The 20,654-nt window shown below is 35.0% G+C and overlaps 1 protein-coding gene across 4 annotated transcripts in view; it reads left to right on the top strand.

Annotated features, from left to right (window-relative positions):
* The window catches only part of LOC115886142 (hepatocyte nuclear factor 4-gamma), a 151,499-nt gene that overhangs the window by 41,762 nt on the left and 89,083 nt on the right, over window positions 1-20,654 (top strand). For all 4 annotated transcript variants that reach the window (XM_030905216.1, XM_030905217.1, XM_030905215.1 and 1 more), the window contains exon 2: window positions 11,107-11,353. In XM_030905216.1, coding sequence (XP_030761076.1) covers window positions 11,107-11,353 — 247 coding nt within the window. The remainder of the gene's footprint in view (window positions 1-11,106; window positions 11,354-20,654) is intronic.

Here is a 20,654-nt window from a genome sequence, read left to right as displayed (position 1 = left end):
TTTTTGGAACACCCTGTATGATTTTTTAAAAAATGTCAAAATATGTAAAAAAACCAAATAAATTATGCTTGTCTAAGCGTTTTCCCGAAAGACTAACCGTTTTGAAATAACAAATATCGTAATATTTTGGGGCGTTTTCACCCTCTTGGAATTTGAGATTCGAGAAACCCCTCCTTATCGAACCCTACACCCCACAGTCAATCCGTTTGCCAAAAATCAGCTTTAAACGTCGAGCAGTTTAAGCAGAATCGTGATTACTCAATGGTCATATTTTATGAAACACCCTGTATAAATTTATAAAAAATCTTAAAATATGTAAAAAACAAAATAAAAAATACGTGTTTAAGAGTTTCTCCGGAAAACTCACCGGTTTTTAAATAAAAAATATTTTAATATTTGAGGGATAGTTTCACCCCCTTAGAATTCGAGTTTCGAAAAATCCCTTCTTATTGAACATCTACACCCTAAAGTCAATCTGTTTTCCAAATATCAGATTTTTACGTCAAGCGCTTTAAGCAGGATCTTGATTAATCAATGACCAGATTTTTTGAAACACCCTGTATACATTTTTAAAAAATCTTAAAATATGTAAAAAAACAAAATAAAATATTCGTGTTTAAGCGTTTTTTCGGAAACTTGTCCATTTTTTAAATAAAAAATATTGTAATATTTGAGGGGTGGTTTCACCCCCTTGGAACTGGAATTTCGAAAAATCCCTTCTTATCGAACCTCTATACCCTAGAATCAACCTGTATGCCAAAATTGAGCTTCTTACGTTGTGTGGTTTGAGCAAGATCGTGATTAATCAGTATGTCAGTCACTTAAGGATTTTATATATTAGTATAGATATTCGCAAAAAGTTGAATTTTACTTGAAAATACACATCTCATAATTTTAATTGTAAAAGTTTTGTAAAATCAGATTAATTTCTATCTGTGACTGTGACGTCGTTTTCACTGGATCTGGATCACACAGAGTACGCCGGAATTAAAGTTTGTCTCTATACCAATCGATATAAATAATTCTAGTGTTTCCATTTCTTATAATTAACCGCAATTAGATGATTTTAAGGTCGACAACTACGTAATTACGATTCGAATAATTAGTGTAATAGATGAGTAGCAGAGAAAGGGGACGGGCGTTCTAGGGGATATTAAATAATTATTATGTTATTGAAAAACAAACATACGTACTGGGTGACAAGGACATCTTTGTAACTGTCATTTAATTAATGTTTCGACTCTTGGAGCTGATACACTTACTGAAAAAAAAACTGGGGTTTTCGCCAAGTTCTGCTAAGAAATAAAAAAAGTTGTTTTTTTGTAAAATGCCTCTGCGTAGAATCCAAACGGAAACCAGCTTGTCGGTGGCTTTTTACTCATCAAACACAAATTTTGTGGTGTCAAGTAGTTACCCCAGAAGTGAGTTCTCGCCTAAACCCTGATAACAAACCTGCTGGTTTCGATCTACTACGTCGTGTCTGAAAAGCCGCTAATAAGATACGTTCAAACCACGGAATATGTAGAGACTCGCTTCATAAATGGAAAAAGATCGCTGATCCATTGTGCAGCTGCGGCAGGGGGAACCAGACCATCCGCTACATAGTGCAGGATTGCGAGATGACGGCTTATCGCACTGGCACAGTAAATGACTTGCTTGCTCTTCCTCAGACAGCAGTCGACAGGATTGATTCTATGAGTGTAAATATTTGATATACATACTTTTTTACATTCTGTTCGTCCTTACATTGTTGTATTTGTACTTTTCTGATGTTTTGTTTTATATTGTATTGTTTTTATTCCATGTGTACGAGCCATACGATAAATAATAATAATAATACTCATCAAACAAATCTGTCCAATCAAAAAAGGTATTTCTACCCATCACCGTCGTCAGAAGGAGGAATCAAAAAGAAAAAGAATAATGCAAGAGAACATTCTCGCGTCGTGCTCATGGTCATGCTGTTGTTCTATAATCCAGTTTCAGTTAGAACATACGCTTGGAAGTTGTATTTAAGTGTGTGCAGATATCAGCACTTTTCAAGATAAATCTATAAGATTTTTCTTTAAAAATCAACAAATCACTTTAAATACTTTATTTTTGATAAATATACAAATGTTGGCCACAAAAATATGGCGTATTCAAGATGGCCGACTGATGCTTTTGCAAGATGGCGATTTGATGCAAAAGATAAAAATTAATACACAAATTCAAGTGAAGAAGTAGGTATAGTTATTCAAATTACACATCATCGTATGGCGGGGTTCCTCCAGTCTCAGTTGCTATCCTATTCTGTCCCAGCATTCAACTTGCTTCAAATTCTGCTTTATAGGTATGTCTTGTTTGGTCTGGCTTTTTTCCTTCTTTTCTTTGGCACATCTTCCAAGGCATTTTTGGCCATCGTTGGTCATCTATCCATACATGTCCGTACCAAATTAATTCGCTTTATGACTGTTCTCTTTCTCTTATTGTATACTTTCGTACATACTACAGTCTTGATAGCGACTGACATGAGCTTCGAATATAATCCATTTCGACTGCTTGTAGTGATGAGCAAATGCAAGACCAAGACTCCCTTGGACTTGATCTTGCAGTCAAATAGTAGTCTTGGTATTGCAGGGTCCTAGACCCTGCAATACCTGAGGAAAAGGAGGTAGGTATGATCTTTCTAAACTGTATAGTGAATTGCCAGTTCATATAGAAGCCTCATATATAAACTGTTTTAAATTATATGCCCGTCAATGGTTTTTCGATTTCAAAAGTTTTTTTCAAAAGTTCACAATTTCATTGACATATTATTGTGATATATGCCATATCATCGAAAAAAAACTGCGTCGAAGACAGCTGCGGAATGACAATCTATGGTAATTTTAGCGAAGGCAAGACCATAAGAGTCTCGCATGCTGGTGTTGGTGTTGCATCAGTCTTGCACTGGTCAGTCTTGGTCTTGGTCTTGCAGATAAACACTTAATCTTGCTTTTTCTGCATTCATCTTTTTATCTCAAATTACCATACAACTATGCTTGCTTACTTTTAAATAACAACTTGTCGCAATATTTGCTTCTATTTATTTCAACAATTCAGTATAACAACAAGTCTGTCAAGTTGCCATGTCAGTTTGTAAAAACATGTTTTCTTATCAAATCTAACTGCTGTGCTGTCTAAATATTTTATTAAGATCATCTTTTGTTAAGATAAGTACAAATGTGTCTACTATTTCTTTCATTAGGATAAACAAACGGCGCCAAGACCCTCCGACTTTGATGAACTTCTAATAACCTAGAAATTCTAAACAACAATCATTCTATGTTTGTTTAAACTGTTGTATACTTGTTTTATTATAATACTATTTAGTATTTTTTCCTCCATGGAAGGATCCTATTTCAGTTAATATGGTCTTTGTAAATTAAAAAAATCTGAAACATCCAGATATCTTTACAAAACTAGTCTAATACAAGTTTTAGACGAAAAATATCGTGACTATATTTGTTTTTACACAGATGGCTCGAAATCTGACCAAGGTGTTGGCTGTGATCAGATTACCTAATTTCTCTGGCATTTTAACAGCCGAACTCACAGCTATTTATCAGGCTCTTATCCAAATTTGGAGCATGCCACCGATTGAAGCATTAATACTATCTGATTCACTTAGTTCCCTCAACAGTATTGCTTCTTTAAACCCCAAAAACTCTCTGACCTGCAGCATTCGAGATCTAGTATATAAACTTACTGAAAGAAACTACAACGTTAACTTTATGTGGATTCCTGGACACTCTGATATTGCTGGTAAAGACCGAGCAGACAAACTTGCTAACGAGGCAACGCTCTTACAGAATATTGAAGGAACTCCATCCGTTGTCGATTTCAGAAATTTCCACAAAAAAGTGTTCTTCAGTATATGTACTTCAAAATGAATGGGACATCCTCGAGGGAACTAATAAACTTAGATCACACATGCCACTTCTTCATCTATATCAAAATATATATTCTCTTGAACGCGGATCTTTCTGTAAAGTTGTTAGAACCCTCACAGGACTCTCATATCTTACCAAATCATATATTATCAGAAATAAACCCCCTCCGAAATGCACCTTATGCAACAACTTAATGTCAGAGAGACACACATTCTTTTTGAATGTTTACCTGTTGCCTCTCATAGGTCTAGATTCTTTAATGCTGTTACCTATGAGAATATTTTCGCGTCTTTTAATATTTCGAAGAAAATATATGGAATATTCGAAGAAAATAAAGTTATGGAATTCTTAGACAGCATCAACATAACGAAAAAACTTTAATTTCTAACTTAAAATAATTTAAATAACCTCATATTAAATAAAGCTTATTATTGAGCGCTAAAAAAACCCTCGCTGTTGACGCGCTCTATAAATCAATACCTCTCTCTCTCTCTCTAGTATTTTTTTTTTGTGGATTTTTCTTAATAAATTTGTACACTTTTAGAATTTACATTGCAAATACCGGTTTTGCGAAAAATGTTAAAAATATGATAAATTTAAAATAACGGTAAGCCCAAAAAGTTAGTTTGAGAAAAAAATCGAATATGTAGAAAATTTTGTGTACTTTTTCGAAATATTATTTACGAAATTTATAGTTTCGAAGGTATAAAAAAATCCTTTTATTTCTCATTTGGCATTCGTCACGAAATTTTATTGCCAAACATCAAATTCGGATTTACCGTCACTTCTTTCAGTGCCTTGCTCTATACAGAGCGTTGGCGACCCTTCGCATGTACTTGTGACTTGTGATATGTATGATCAGTGTTCACGAGCACACGGGACCTACAGTTTATCGCCGAATCGGAATGGCATTATTTGGGAGGCTGTAGTAGGCTATTCCAAGTGGCGGCTCGCTGGTCGCTGTATTTAGATAGATTAAATTAATTAATTTATTTAAATATTTTGATTGCGACTGTACTGACTGGGGATCGAATCCACTAAAAAATAATGAAAAGAACCTCTTAAAAGTGCGTCAAAATAAAATGCTAATATTGTAGAACGATTTTGTTGTCATCCGGTATATGACCTCACGTGTGTGAGGTCGATAAAAGCGAAAAATAATTTATTATATTGGCAATTTTAATGATGCGACTTAATGTAAAATAGCCTTAATATATCTCAAGGTAATGAAGGAGGGGGGGGGGATAATTAACTTAATTTGTTATTTTTTCTTGGTATAGTTATTGAAAGTCTCTTTAAATGCATATGTTATACGGTAATTAGTATAAGGTGAACTTGGAAAATTCATTAATAGTTAAACAATTATGAACGATGGAAGTTAAATAAACTAATAATTAACTTTTTTGAAAAATGATTTCCAAAAAATAATTAACAATTCAAAAGATATAATAAAACTAAAAGAAAATAATTCCTTTAGATATATGTATGTACTTTTTATCCGAAGTTTTTATAAAATTTATATGGATTTCAATATACACGTAAGGCGTTGTTTCATGAATGGTTTATACCAGGATTCGCCATTGATGCATTTAGCTAATTCAATTTTAAACTGTCAAAGTTTGGTTGGGCATAAAACTTTGAGATTGCAGTGTAATGTAAGGTATTTTTATTGTATATTTATTGCAATATTATGTCCATGTAATATTTTTTTAACTTTGTTAATAATTTAATGATTATTCTACTAAATACATTCTTAATCTATCAGAATCATTATATCAGTCATCCAGAATGCATAGGCTATTTTTGTGGTAGGATATTTTTATTAACTTTATTAATAAATTAATCTAGAATCTAAAATTGTTATTACTAGTTATACCCACCGCCTATTCAGCACAGCCAGTCAACTCACGATTATTTAAATGGAACACTGCGTGGGTGGGACTAAAATTAAGAAAACATTTTTTTTTTCGAAATTCAAATTGGGCTATTTTGAAAAAATTGTGACTGGACAACCAGTCACAATAGTAGTCACAAGACTATATTGTCAAATATAGTCACAAGACTATATTGTAAAATGTTTTCTTAAGTCATAACGAGTTATAACTCATCATACAGTCTCAGGGCTTTGACAAAAGCCAATATCTGAGACGGGTATCTACAGAGGGTAGTTCTCCATCTCCAATATCAATAGCACCAAATTTTATGGCACGAACGGTTGTCGTCTCGGCGCACTCAGCGATGAGGTGTTCTGGCGTTTCCCCATTTCCCCACAGAATCTGCATTCGCCGTTGCTTCTCATCTTCAATCTACAGAGGTGTTCGTTGAGGAGACAGTGTTCTGTTAGAAGCCCCGTGACAATCCGAAATCTTTGATTTTTCTCGGTCTGGTTGTCAATATGTTCTATGACAAAAATTACTTTAAAAAAATTAGCGGGCCCCTTGGGGCTCAAGAAATAAATTCTTAAAATTTACTAATAGTACAGTCAATCTGGCATCAGAAAAGATCTCCCATCAAATTACCCCCGCTCTCATACTTTGCCAGTCTAAGTGGTCCACTGGAAAAGCTTACGAATTTGAAATGAAATGAAAATTCGAATCCCCCCACCCCACCGTTCTTGAAAAACCCCAAAAAAAATTGTATTCGATTTTCTAGCTGAACCGTAGGTCCCACAGACACAATTTTATGGAACAAACTAGAAGAGAATTAAATTATCTGCATATTCAACTCTAAGTAACCAACCTCTATCTATTTATCAATATATGCTCAGACAGTCAGGCGGCACTTGGGGCGCTTGTGAACCCAAAGGTATCGTCGAGACTCGTCTGGGAATGCCTGGGTGAACTGGGAGCTCTGGCACGAAGGAACAGAATTAAGTTATTCTGGGTGGCGGGCCACAGCGGCATCCAAGGCAACTAAAAAGTCGATGAGCTAGCTAGGCAGGGATCATCGGCATCCTATCTTGGTCCAGTACTGGGAATACCCAAATGTATGGCCCGTAGTGCACTAAAACTCTGGATCAAGGAAAAGCACAATGTCCACTGGAGAAACAGACAGGGGCACAGGCACAGCAAGGCTTTTATCCAAGGACCTAGCTCTAAAACCGAAAAAGAACTGGTAATGCTTAGCAGGAATAAAGTGCGTATTACAACAGGCCTCTTGACAGGACACATGGCTATCAAGTGTTATCTGAACAAGCTCAACCTGTACCAAGGAAGTCTTTGCTGCAGACTCTGCGATAAAGATCCTGACACAGCGGAGCACATAATATGTCATTGCGAGGCTCTGGATCGCAAGCGACACTCTTTATTTGGGACAGCTAGGCTAGAACCGGAGGAACTATGCTCCCATCCTATCAAGGACCTGCATAAGCTAGTGCAGGGCACAGGGATAGGAGAATGGGTGCAGATATAGAAGGGGGACAAACACAATAGGCCTCACAGGTCGCAGTGTTTCCGGCAGAGGACGGCCCATTTTTTCATAACATTTCATGTTATGAAAAAAAAACAAACCTCTAAAACCTACGGGGACATAGTTAGAGGGCGCCAAAGTCACTCAAATGCAGTTTTTTGTATTTTTCAGAGTGAAACCTTTTTTTTTGTCAAACCTTTTTTTCGCAAAGTTTTTAAAAATAAAGAGCATAAAAAAACCTATCAAATTGATGTGTAACTTTTTTTACGTTGTTCTGTTTGCGAGATATATCGCATTGATTCTCAGAATGTGTATGCAACTTTCATGAAAGCAATGACGGTCGATAGGGTCACTGTTTAAAGAATGCAGCGAGGGGTGTCTCACTATTGGAATTACATGTATATACATTTTCTTGGCAGTCGCTGGCAGTCATTGGCAGTCTTACGGCAGTCGCTTATAATAATTACATGGCAGTCATGTATCTTCTTCGCAGTCATTGGCAGTCGCTTGCCAGTAAGACGATATTTTGGCAGTACATGTACATTTTTTACCCAAGTGAGACACCCCTCGGAATGCAGTAGGTTACTGCAAGTTACCTTCGCTGATTACCATGTTCACTCGAACTGGAGGATCGTTATAGCATTCTCTGATCGTTTTGAGATTTTTTAGGTACACTCTGAAGGTAGCATTTTTGAGAAACTCTAAAAAAAAAGAAAAAAAAATTGGATTCTAGTTTATAGCGTTTTTTAAACAACTACCACTGCGAACGGCAGCTTTTCATCGGAGAGCAGTCGTGGATAAGGTATTTCACTGGAAAGAAAACTAATTAATAACAATAAACAAAAAAAATAGATATTGGGCGCCAGGCATGTACAGAGAAAGAAAACACAGTTGTCTTTGATGGTAAATAACATTGTAAAATCTTAATAAATGTAGTGGTTATAATGTCGAAGAAAGTTATGTTACTAAAATAATAAAATAGTACTAAATATGTTCAATGAAAAAGACTATAGAAAAATACAATATAGATTAGGCTATAGAAGATGTATAAAAGATAGCATTACTTTAATTAATTTGTTAAATTTTTATATGATATTAAATCTGAGATGTTTCAACCCGTAGATTCTAGAATCGGTTCGGATATTCATTTGTCAAAATGACGCAAGAATATATACAGAAAGTAATACTATTACAAAACGTAATGTTCGCAAAGAAACTAAGATCTAAATAATATTTTAAGTATATACCAATCGTCATAAGTAAAACATAAAAACTAGAACTTAAATCCAAACTTAGCTGATTGTTCTTGAGGCAATCCTGCTTCAAACAGTAACAGCGTGAGGTGGGACTCTCTCTGTACTGTCTCTCGGCCAATGCAACAAAAGGGGCCAGGATGAGGACACCATGAACTAATACAGCTGTAACTATTGACTAGGGTTAAAAACAGCAGCAAAGCAGCATGGAGCTTACGCTACATCCATACTGTGGCAATCTATACATGAGATAAACTATGTCGTACATGGGACACCTGTCCATACGAAATCTGTACATAGGAACACTACTAGGACCTTGGATAACGCCCGTACCTTGGACACAGTCCGTACCTTGGACAACGTCCGTTAACTTGGACACAGTCCGTACCTTGGACCCTAAAAATATGAAACTCGTGTTTAAAACCTACCAAGGTGTAATAAACACAAAAAACCTACCTCGAAATACTTCCGAGGACTTAATAATAAACAAAGAAACTGTCCTTTCTTCCATTTAACATTCTGGACAACAAAAGAAAACCAATGTGCAAGCAAACACCAAATACGAGTTAAGGTTGAGGCTAATCCAAAACTCTACCCTGAAAATATGCAGTAATAATATCGAATCTAAAAAGGATAATATCTCATCTTTACCTGTAGCTTCGAAATAGCAGCTGATTCAGATTTTGCAGCAAGATTTAAATTACCATTTCTAAAAGCTGGGGTACAACAGAGCGGCAAAAAAAAGTGAGGTTAAGCGCGGAGAGCGGAGCGATGCTGACAGCGCCTCCACAGAAGCAGTGAAACGATAACAGGGTTGTTGACTAGAGAACGTAAAAATTACGCCAAGCGCGTCAAATAAATTATCCGGCCTGAGTGATACGGAATCCGGTGACGATACGCCAGACATCATATATATCATATATACAAAGACATGTAACGAACGAAAAACGTTACAAGTTTCTGGCTAAACAGGGCTAAACAGAAAATTTTTATTTCCAAGTTACAGAAGAATACTAACTAGAAGAATTAGGAAAAACAATTTTTTTTTCGATATTGACATTGACACAACATTTTTTTTAATTTCTAACTGAAAGTCTGCTTGATTATGATTGACCGGTGTTAAATTCTGTGTTAAAAAATATCCCTTATCGTCAATTTTTTGTTAATTAGGTTAAGTACTTGTGTTTGTAATTGTAATTGCAGTGTATAGTTATTTTAATTTTATATCTAAGGCATTTTTGAGCGACACATCCTGTATAATATTTTTTTCAAGGCGCTTGTCTCTCAAATTTATCAACTTTTATTTTGTATCTCTTTATTTTTAGAAACATTCGCAATACTTAACCACAAACTAAACCAGTCAGACATTAACGGTTAATTTGTTTTCTAATTATATTCGGGTAAATAAAACGAAACAAAATCCCAAAAAGAAATGGTAAATATTAAATCATGAAGTCATTCGTCTATACCTCCTTGTTAACGAAAACCCTTATCTGATGCGTTGAACAAGTTAATATTATTGTTAAAATTATTGTTATTGATAAAAGATTTAGATAATCACATCCTTAATGAGATTGGCTATAACTCAGTAATTTTTTGATAAAAACATATAGCTTTGGTTGGCTTAAAAAATGGCGCTTTTTATGAAGTCGTGGCCAACTATGGTTTCCACTTAAAAAAACATATGTTTGTGTCATATGTCAAAAATGACAGGCTTTAGAAAATAACGGAGAACATAATCCCATGGATGTGATTATCTACAACTTTTTCTGAAAAGTTTTTGTCTAAAATAGATTATAATGGAACTAGGGACAATTTTTAAAATAGCCGAATTTTTTTTTTCGAAATATCTAGTAAGCCATGAACTTTTTCAAAAATCTAAAGGGCGCATATTTATGAAAAAACTGCAGTTCGTTCTTCTTTCCCCATTTAACCGACTCTCTATCTCCAGTAGTTTCCGAGATACCTATCGTAGAAAACTCACCCTGTATAAATATAACCATCAGATTTACACTTGAGGTGAAACCATATTTCATTAAATTCAGAAAATACAGCAAGGTAAGTTGTTGTAGTTAAGGCATTTTTCCTGTACCCGGCTCTATATTGTATATGTCATACATTCTTTATCTAAAGAATGTATGTCGGGTTTGAATCATCTGATTACAGAATCATGTGAATATGCAGCGAGGTTTGATAATTAATTTTAACAAATGACAATGAACTAATAAAGAAAATTATCGAATATATATATAATGGTTTTGCAATTTTTTTCTTTATTTCTGAGATATAAATATGTTTTTTAATATACCTAGGCCTTTTCTTCTCTTTAGTATATCAGTATTTCCTTATTAAAAATGGGTAATTGTATCCGTGCTTCTTCCAAAATAAAAACACATGTTTATAAAATTTCGACATATTAAAAATATATAACAATTTTTTTTAAAGATTTTTATTGCCGAATAAAGAATTGATCAGGAAATCATGTAAACCGCTTTTTGTAGAAACTAATGTTACTTTTTTTCTCTTTGCAGCAGACTCAGACTCGCCCATGTCTGGTAGTGCGGGCGTTTCGACGGGGAGCGCAGGAACTAATGGAGCTCTAACAGCTACACTCTCCCATGCAGGAACGGGGGGAGTACCCAGCGCAGCTCTGGGCCAACAGCACTGTGCCATCTGCGGGGACAGAGCCACAGGCAAGCACTACGGGGCTGCGTCATGCGATGGCTGCAAGGGGTTTTTCAGGAGAAGCGTGAGGAAGAATCATCTGTATACTTGCAGGTCAGTTTACCTCATTAATTTACTAACTATTAGGTTTGGCTTATTGGTGTAATGTTACACACTTTTAAAAATTGTTCAAACCTGTGAACAATGGCGAGAACCAATCACGCAATTGTTACGAATGTCATTGATGGTGCCATATTGATTGGTGATTGGTAACGAATTAACTTTATTTATTTACTTTCAAAAAATATACGATAGTAACACGTTTTCAGGGTTTGAAAGTTAGGTGTTATGGAATTGTTCAATTGTGAATTTTTTATAATAAGTTTCAGGCCGTTTATATTCTTATTTCTTAAAATTAAATGGAAAAAACTCCATGATGTAAGTAGCATTGTAGAGGATTAATTTACATTCTTAAATTAAACCTCCATAATATTAAGATGCATATCATATTATCAAGCGAAACCTTGGGTCGGCGTTAACATGTCTGGTAGTGAATTGCTATGGCGATCTAGTAAGTCGGAGAGAGCAAAAATATGAGGTATTACAAAAGCAAAAGCAAAAATATGATTGTATACAGGGTGGCGCACCTCATTCGCATGGGGCCCGGCCCCCCTCCCCTAATATCTATAGATTGGGTTAAATATTACGCTTTTTGGGTTAAAAATGGCACCTTAAAAAGCATATTCTACATTACTTTTTATTTGGGCCCTTCCTAAAATAAATTTCTGTATCCGCCCCTGCCTTGTACATTACTTTTCAGAATTAAATATTGTGTTTTTATTTACTAAAAAATTTGATTGCTTCCTAAAATATATACAGATGTATCAAAAATTGCTGGTCTATTTTAAATATTTATTTTACATAAAAACTTGGTTATTTCAAATACAATACTATGTTTTTTAATAAGTCGAACCTGATTTAAATGCTCTTTCAAACTATATTAGTGTTTCCTATATCTATCTGGCTCAGATTTTGAATAAAAAACGATTTTTCAGTAAAATGGCAATCAAGACGGCTGGTGTCGCCATGGCAATTTGCTAGTGACAGTGGTAACAGTAGCTATTTTTAAAATCGACATTAGTTTATGAACTTTATTTAAATTTATAACAGTTTACTTTTATTTAATTTACCTACAATAGTTTAATAAGTAAGTATTTATTATTTTATCAATAAACTTAAAAAAGTAGTTCATTGTTTTCTAATACGTTGACTTACGAGATACACAATCTATGAGGATCATACCCACCCGAAAGTGTATTCCCGCAAAACGCAGCTTACCCACATTTATAGATCGTTGTGTTGCGATCCGATCGCCATTACTTCGTCCAGTATAGCCTCTTCTAGAGACGTTTGCTGGTCGGTGGTCAGAGCAACCTCTTGGTAATCCTTTGGCAGCACCGCCATTGTCCAGCAATAGCGGCAAAGCTGGTGATACGTCCCTGCTTGCCTCCCGGTGTTGGACGGCTTTCCACCCTGGCTTTTTTCTCTCCCTGCCGGAGAAGAGGTGAGAGGTTCTCGCTCCCTCTCTTGCCCTTTCATGGAGATGAGTCAGGTTGTTTCTTGGTTTCTTTACTCTCCCCTTTTCGGAGGAGTGTTTTCGCTTTTGCTTCCTCTGGAGCAAGTCCTTCGTGGAACAATCGGAGGTATCTCCGTGCTTCTGCCCCGCTAAGACCTACTCTCAGAGGATCGTCTAGCCCGCCTGTTTGACCCAGGCCGGGTAGACGAAACAGTAGCTTATGTCGCTTATTGGGTCTAGAGGTAGGCTCCCGACCCTTGCTGGAGAAGATGGTAGCTTGTGTGCCACTTGTGGAGGATGATCCCAAGCAAGTGTCAGCCGCCCCTCCTTTAGTTTCCTTTAGATTTGGTCCCTTGAAACTTTCATTTGTTCCTTGAAACTTTCAATGTTTCCAGTGTCGCTAGGGGGCTTCCCCACAGCTTTACCGGTGGTGTTTTTAATACTAGATCTCATAGTGTTTCCACGAGTCGCTAGAGATAGTCGGTCCACTTCTACAGAACGCGCATGCAGAAGTAAGGGGTAAATACAATGGGGTGCCCCCTGATGCCCCAAGGTTGAGGCCAGTAATGGCTAGTCCTCTATCTTACCCACGCATTCCTTTGACCTGGTCCCGTCATCGTAGGATTTAGGTTTTTGTTAAGGTTGTCTCCTCTTGATCCAGGCGATTAAGCCAAGATCACCCCACACCCTCTACTCGCGAAACATGACCACAGTCAGTAAAGTGTGCCTGGTATGATGGACAGGGGTAGCCCCGTCCGGCATCGTTATATGTCTTGGTGCAATTGCCTGGCCACGACACTACAGCCAGGGACAAGACAATGAGATGCTTCTTAGACCGAGCTAAAGTGCTAGAGGAGATTCCTCCAGCACCTGACAAAGAGCTTCCCCACCAACGACAAAGTCTTGCACCTCTAGGGGAAGAAAAAATTGTCGATTTTGAAAATAGCTACTAAGTTTAAGATTTTATAAGATTTTAAGATTTTATAACTCTTAAAATTATATCTATTTACTGCTTACTGTTCTGCAATTGTCTATGCATGTTCTATTTGTAATTTTAATGACTTAAATTTTTTTGAATTGTATGATTTGTATTGTGTATTTTTTGTTGTTTGTATATTTTTTTGTACTTTTGTTTTGTGAGTGCTTTGTCGATGAAACTGTTTTGGCTTTTTGCACAATAAAGCGTTGTTTGTTTGTTTGTTAGTGTCACTAGAAAATTGCCATGGCGACACCAGCCATCTTCATTACAATTTTATTGAAAAATCGCTTTTTACTCAAAATCTGAGCTAGATAGGTATAGGAAACCCTAATATAGTTTGAAAGAGCATTTAAATCTGCTTCGATCTTTAAAAAAAAACATAGTGTTGTATTTGTAAATAACGAAGTTTTTATGTAAAATAAATATTTAAAATAGACCAGGATTGTTTTATACTTCTGTCTACATTTCAGAAAGCAATCAAATTTTTTAGTAAAGTTTATTTCTCTGGCTTGAAAGTCAGCACAAGAACAAACAAGAATGAATTCTGAAAAGTAATGTATGTACAATGTGTTGACAAACTTTTTTATGTTAGCATGTATATTTAAATATCTTTAAATATCTCAAAAACCAAAGCTGTAGAACAAGAACCATCCATATTCAGAGATGAAGTCATAACAGCACAGAAGGTTGAAACATATAAATCACTAGGAGAAGGCGACATTGGCGATAATTTTATGCAGCAAAGAGGAATTAATTTTACTCTTCATTCTTTAGTTTTTGTTGAATTATCACAAGGTATATCACAGCCACCTAGATTTTATGAAATAATAAAGATCTACTGACGCAAAATCATAAAGATGGAAATATCCTCGGAAATATGTAGGAAAAGCATTTTTTTTAGAAGTGACCAATGTTCAATATTAATTTTGTTTCGCCCTGTATAACTGTTCGGGTCAAATTTTAATTTGGTTTAACGTACAACGGTTATTTTAACTAAATATCAGGCTATACAGGGTAAATTACAATTTATGTACCTGTTATTGAAATTTAAAGTTTATCTTCATTTTCACAAAAGGTGAAATATGTCAAAAAGCTCACAAGTTAGACATATTCTTCTTTAATGAAACTGTCTAAACTTTCTTTTGCCTAGAATCCGCTAATCAATTAATCTGTAGTAAAATGCTTTCAATTAACCGATATAAGCTCTTAAAATTTCAGTTTACTACCGTTCTTATTGGAGCGTCCGCGTCTTATCAGAGACGCTATGCATATATTAATTTTATCGGAGATACAGTGTTTCCTCATAACGTAGTCCATAAAGATACGTGGAAATCGCCAGATTGGTATACAATAAACCAAACTGACCACTTTTTATTTAGCCGGAGATGGAGGAATTCACTTTTTGATTTAAGCGTGTACCTCTGTACGTGACATAAACAGTGAACACCATCTAATTGCCCAAACACATCTCAAAATTGCAAGCATTCTGGAAACACAATGGCTAAAACGTAAATTCGATCTTCGGGTGACTTGCTTCTCCTAATATTCAAAACCAAATAGCAAACACATTACAAACCATATAACAGATAGAAGAAATAACCATCGACAATTCAACTGTAACTAAGTATAGAGGACAAATATAATAACAGAAGATAGCCGAAGAAATCCTCGGGTCGCAGAGACACATTATGAAGCCATGAATCTTAGATGGCACATGGGAGAAGATTAAAGAAAGAATAGAAATTAAACAAAAAATTCTACAAGGAGGCCACATCGCACAAATAACAGCACTAGAGGAACAATATCGCACAATGAACAAGGCAGCGAAGAGATAAACACCTGTGAACAGAAGAACTTGCACAAAAAGCTCAAATGGCAGCTGAAATAAATAATTCTAGGACACTTAAAGCTTGTCAATAAAAACATTAATAGGGAATGTTCCATAGTGAAAGATAAAAAAGGAATCCATTCTAATAGTGACCCCAAAAGATATTTTTATGGAGCCCAACAGAGAACAAATGAGATTGATGAGGTAGCAACAGGCAGCGCTACACAGAACGAATGAAATTAAAGAGGTAGCTACAGAGAACTGCAGATCTAGAATCTAGAACACGTGCTTCATCGATACAAGAAATTAAGCAAGCAATATCCTCCTCCTCCTAGGTGCCTTTTCTGTTGAGGTTGGCGATTAATATGACATATGACTCTCTGTCCAGAGCTTGGTGAATAAGGGTGTTTCCGTCGGTGTGGTCTATGCTACGTTTTCCATCGATTTTTCCTTCTATTATGAGCTGTATTTCTTCATATTCTAAATGCCGCATTATTATATCCAAGGTAGGAAGTTTTTTTGATTTTAATTATGCCTGTTAGGTGTGCACGGGTTTTAATTCTGTTTAAAACTTCACAGTTTGTTGTTCTGGAGGTCCAACTTATCCTCAGCATCCTATGATACATCCACATTTCAAAAACAATATCGCAGCTTAAAATTTGCAAAGCGGCAGATCCTCGTAATATCCCCGCGGAACTATTTAAGATTCACCTAGAAAGTAGTTGCACAGTTACTAGAGACAACAATAAAAAAATCGCTTGGGAAACAGAACAAATCCCGTGGAAAGAAGGTCTTATTGTAAAACTACCCAAGAAGGGCGACTTATCTCAGTGTAAGAACGTACGATGCATTACCTTACTTAACACCGTTAACAAGATAATTGCTACAGTCATCCAAAGAATATCAGATGCCCTTGAACAGACTTTGAGACAAGAATTCGGACGTTAAAATGAGAAGTTTGAAAATGAGAAGCCAAAATTTGATGTAAAAGTTCGAAAATAACCGTTAGAGGGGCACGTGTTGAACCTCTATGGCTCTGAAATACACAACTTCTTATGGCAGGAATAAATATTTTGTTATAAATTTTAGAGTGAAGATAACTTCACTCTATAATTTATAACAAATATATTTAAATATTAATTTAGGCATATTTTTACAAGATTTAGCTTTTAGAAACGTGTTTTTTTTTTAAATTGAGCAATGAGAGTGGCTACAACTGTGAATACAAAATCTTAAATTCGAGTTTGAAAAGTTAGTTAGTTTATATACGACGAAGACTTCGATAGACGAAATCAACACAACTATCACTGTTTGCAGGGAACGTACCGCTGGCGCTGGGGAGACTATACAATGTTTCCTGTTAGTAAATTACAGTGTCAAGCTGTATTAGTATAACACTAAACAAATATATTATAAGAATCTCTTTTTTAATTATTATAGTAAATTTCCTAATATTTTTTCGCTGTCTGGTAATTACGACTGAGGCCAATTTAACTTGTTTTTTACATAATAATTAATCGGCTCCTTACCTTGAGACATAAAAAATACAATTATAACATTACTAATTAGGTACTATTAATTCGTTTAAATGACGAAATAAATAGCACGCGCATATTGTGAGATCAAAATTTTAAACACTTGTACATTTTTTTCTATAAACGAAAATGTTCTGCTCTATTTTAAATTGACATAATGAGGAAGATGCATATATTTTATTTTTTGCCAGAAACTGTTCAATTTATTACAATAAATATGTGTAAATGCAAAAAAAAGCTTTTTTCTTGAAAGCAGTACCACAATTTTATAAAACGGGCCATTAAAATACTATGGATAACGCAAACGACGCCCCGCGAATTGAAACGATATTCTATTGGTCTGACGTCACCCGCCGTTCTCGTCGACGCGCGATGGCTAGCAGCAGCCAGACGTGTCCCGTTTATGTACGTATTTAGGTGGCGTACTAAGACATTTTTGTTGCTTTTAGCGTTGATTGAAGGAGCTTTTTATGCTTTTTTGTGCAGTTATTATTTGTATGTGTTTTATTGTAGTTATTATTTGTTTTGTTTCTGAGAATTTTTTAAGTAATGGCAGATTCCGGGTTTGTAAAAGCACAATCAGATAACTTGCCAAAAGTCGATGCTTTTATATTGGCTGCTTTTATAAATACAAATTCCCAATTTATTGGTGCTGAATTACGAGGAAAAAAACAGAGAGGTATGTAACATTTATTCTTTGTAGTACTGAGGCATATTTAAGTATAAGTAGGTACCTACTGTTACGAACTTTTATATAGTTATAAATATTAATGTTATAATGGCCTTGTAACATTTATTCTTTGTAGTACTGAGGCATATTTAAGTATAAGTAGGTACCTACTGTTACGAACTTTTATATAGTTATAAATATTAATGTTATAAACTTATTTTTCAGATCAGGTAGGGAGACGTATGGAGATAATGCTGTTGGTTATGTAGAAGTGAAAAGGGACAAAAATATTTGTTTAGTACGTGGAAAAATAACTCCAGAGCATAGCGTGAAAAAGAAAGTTTTTTTTATATATATTGACACCCCCTTACCCTTGTTATTTTTAAAGATTGTTTTTTTACGAAATTATAGGAAATAAATTGTTTATCAGTAATGAAAACATTATACAAGGTGTCCCATAAGCAAACGCCAAAATTAAGTTACTTTTTTAAGTGAAACACCCTATATATTTTTGAATTCTTCGGAAATTCGGAATTTCTAGATATTCTAGATATATTTCATGTATAATATCCTATACCTATCTTCAAATGTTTACGAAACATTGACAGTTGAAAAGCGAAAAATACCTACAATTTTCTGGACCACCTTTTTTGAGACACCCTGTATAACTAGAATTAATTTTAAAAGAGAGTATATTAAAAACCATGCAACTTTTTTATTTAATGTTTTCTTCTAAAACTTGCATTTAAGGCTGTATGTGGGTGTCAAAATATGTATAATGAATAACCCTGTACACATTCAGATTTCATATACCTATGTAAGACAATATAAATGAATATATGAACTTACATCAAAATGATCTTCACAACAATAAATCGTAAAAATAGAGGATAATTTAACGTTTTTCTTTTCATCTCTTCTCATGGCCTTGGACCATTTTTTTCTGTTTTCGCTCATCCATTACTATTTATAAATATCACTAATTACTAATTATGTATTAATTAACACAAATAACTAAAATTTTGACTCGGATTCAATACCGTTTAAAAGCAAACTGTGTAAAATAAACACGCGTCTGGCTCCACTCAACCAGAAGAACGGCGGGTGACGTCACAGCGGCAAGGCGCGGTAGAGAGCGTTTGCCCGGCCGCATATTTGTATGTATCGGACGCAAAACACTATACCATTTCGTTCGGGTCTTGCCGAAGCGCAATTCGTATGTAAGAGATGTATTAGAACTCAGAGCAAGAATTAACTCTGAAAAGTAACGTACATGGTGTTGACAACCTTTTTTATTACAGCATGCATATTTAAATATCTTTAAATATCTCAAAAATCAAAGCATTTAAACATATTAAACCCTTAGAATAAAAGCCTTATTTTATGCACAAGAATCCAAAAATTAAATGTAATACCGGGTGTTCCATAAGAAAAAATATAACTTTGGTATGGATCTTAGTTCTGACACACCCTGTACATTTGTAAAATAATTTTAAATTAAGCACCTTGCCTCTCTTAATTAATCCGAGTCATAAATTTGTTGTTTCTACATCTCTTCATTTTCGTATAATCAACCGAGGCGAATGAGGTGCGCCACCCTGTAAATCGTATGGTCGAAAAAAATGTCGTCCAGTTGGCTTGGAAATACGGTCGATGACATATAATTTTACCTTAGAATTTTACATATAAAATTACAGCGATCTTCATTTCATAGCCCTCGCTGACGACTTTTTTCGATCATATTGTACCTATTGTGATTACACACACTTTATTGTTACACACATTAATTTTATTGATTTAGGATAGTTCTAATTTAAAACAAGGAGCTAAAGAAAGAGCTTTATTTGCAAATAAATAACATAGAATAATAATTAAATATTATCATTACTTTCTTGACTTTTTACCTCTAAGTCCCACGTTTCGTTCTACTATATTTGATATTTCAGTTATAAAATAAACCAAAGAATCAATCTTTTCCCTTTGTACATAATATTTAGGAACATCCTGTACATAAAACATTGTATACAAGTTATAAAATCAGAGATTCGGCAATTATTATTTTGTAGAATTCCAAATAAGAAATCAATTGTACATTTTTAAATCAGCAGATTCTCCACGATTGAAACATTCGTTGTGCCACTGGAGAAATATATATATAGGTGTCCACTAGCTGACATGGAAAGAGAAAAGAAAAATCTATGAAACGTATGAAACTTACCACTTTACCGCGTAAAAAGCTAACCTAAAAATTTGGTCTACCTACCTCCACTTCTTGTTTTGCTTTCATTGTCATTTGAAAGTATTATTATTAACCAACTTCCAATCATACATCTCGGGAAATCAATCGTGTCTTATTTCACTCATATTAATTTACTATAATGGAATAGATTGTTTAATCGTATCGGTATTTATAAAAGCGCATACAATTTTAAAAATATCGAGCTAATGTTTTATTTTGCATGCTAAGGAAGTATGTGGGAGACGTGTTAAGGTTGTCGCCCACTAGACCGCGGCGCGACGCGGCGCGGCGCCATGTGGAAATTTCTTTTGTCTGCTTGCCATGTATTTAAATGGACCAACGCACATTAGAGCGCGCAGCGCAGAAGCGCGCCGCGGAATTTCCGTCAAGAAGTCGGAAGACTTCTCTAGCAACTTTTTTCCGTCTCCCGCGTTTTGACGCGTTGCAGTGTGCGTACTCACAAGGGAAATAATTTTGCATTCGAGTCTTTTCAGTTGGCTTTTTGACTAGGAACTAGTGATACGTATCACTGGTAGAATTGTATTTTTAAAGGTAAATTAGGCAAATCGATTTTCATAAAGGAATATG

This window comes from Sitophilus oryzae, unplaced genomic scaffold (assembly GCF_002938485.1).
Source record: "Sitophilus oryzae breed Bouriz unplaced genomic scaffold, Soryzae_2.0 scaffold_469_pilon_pilon, whole genome shotgun sequence".
In the NCBI taxonomy this organism is placed as follows: domain Eukaryota; kingdom Metazoa; phylum Arthropoda; class Insecta; order Coleoptera; family Curculionidae; genus Sitophilus; species Sitophilus oryzae.
Note: the sequence above shows the minus strand (reverse complement) of the source record. Positions and strands in the feature narration are given on the sequence as shown.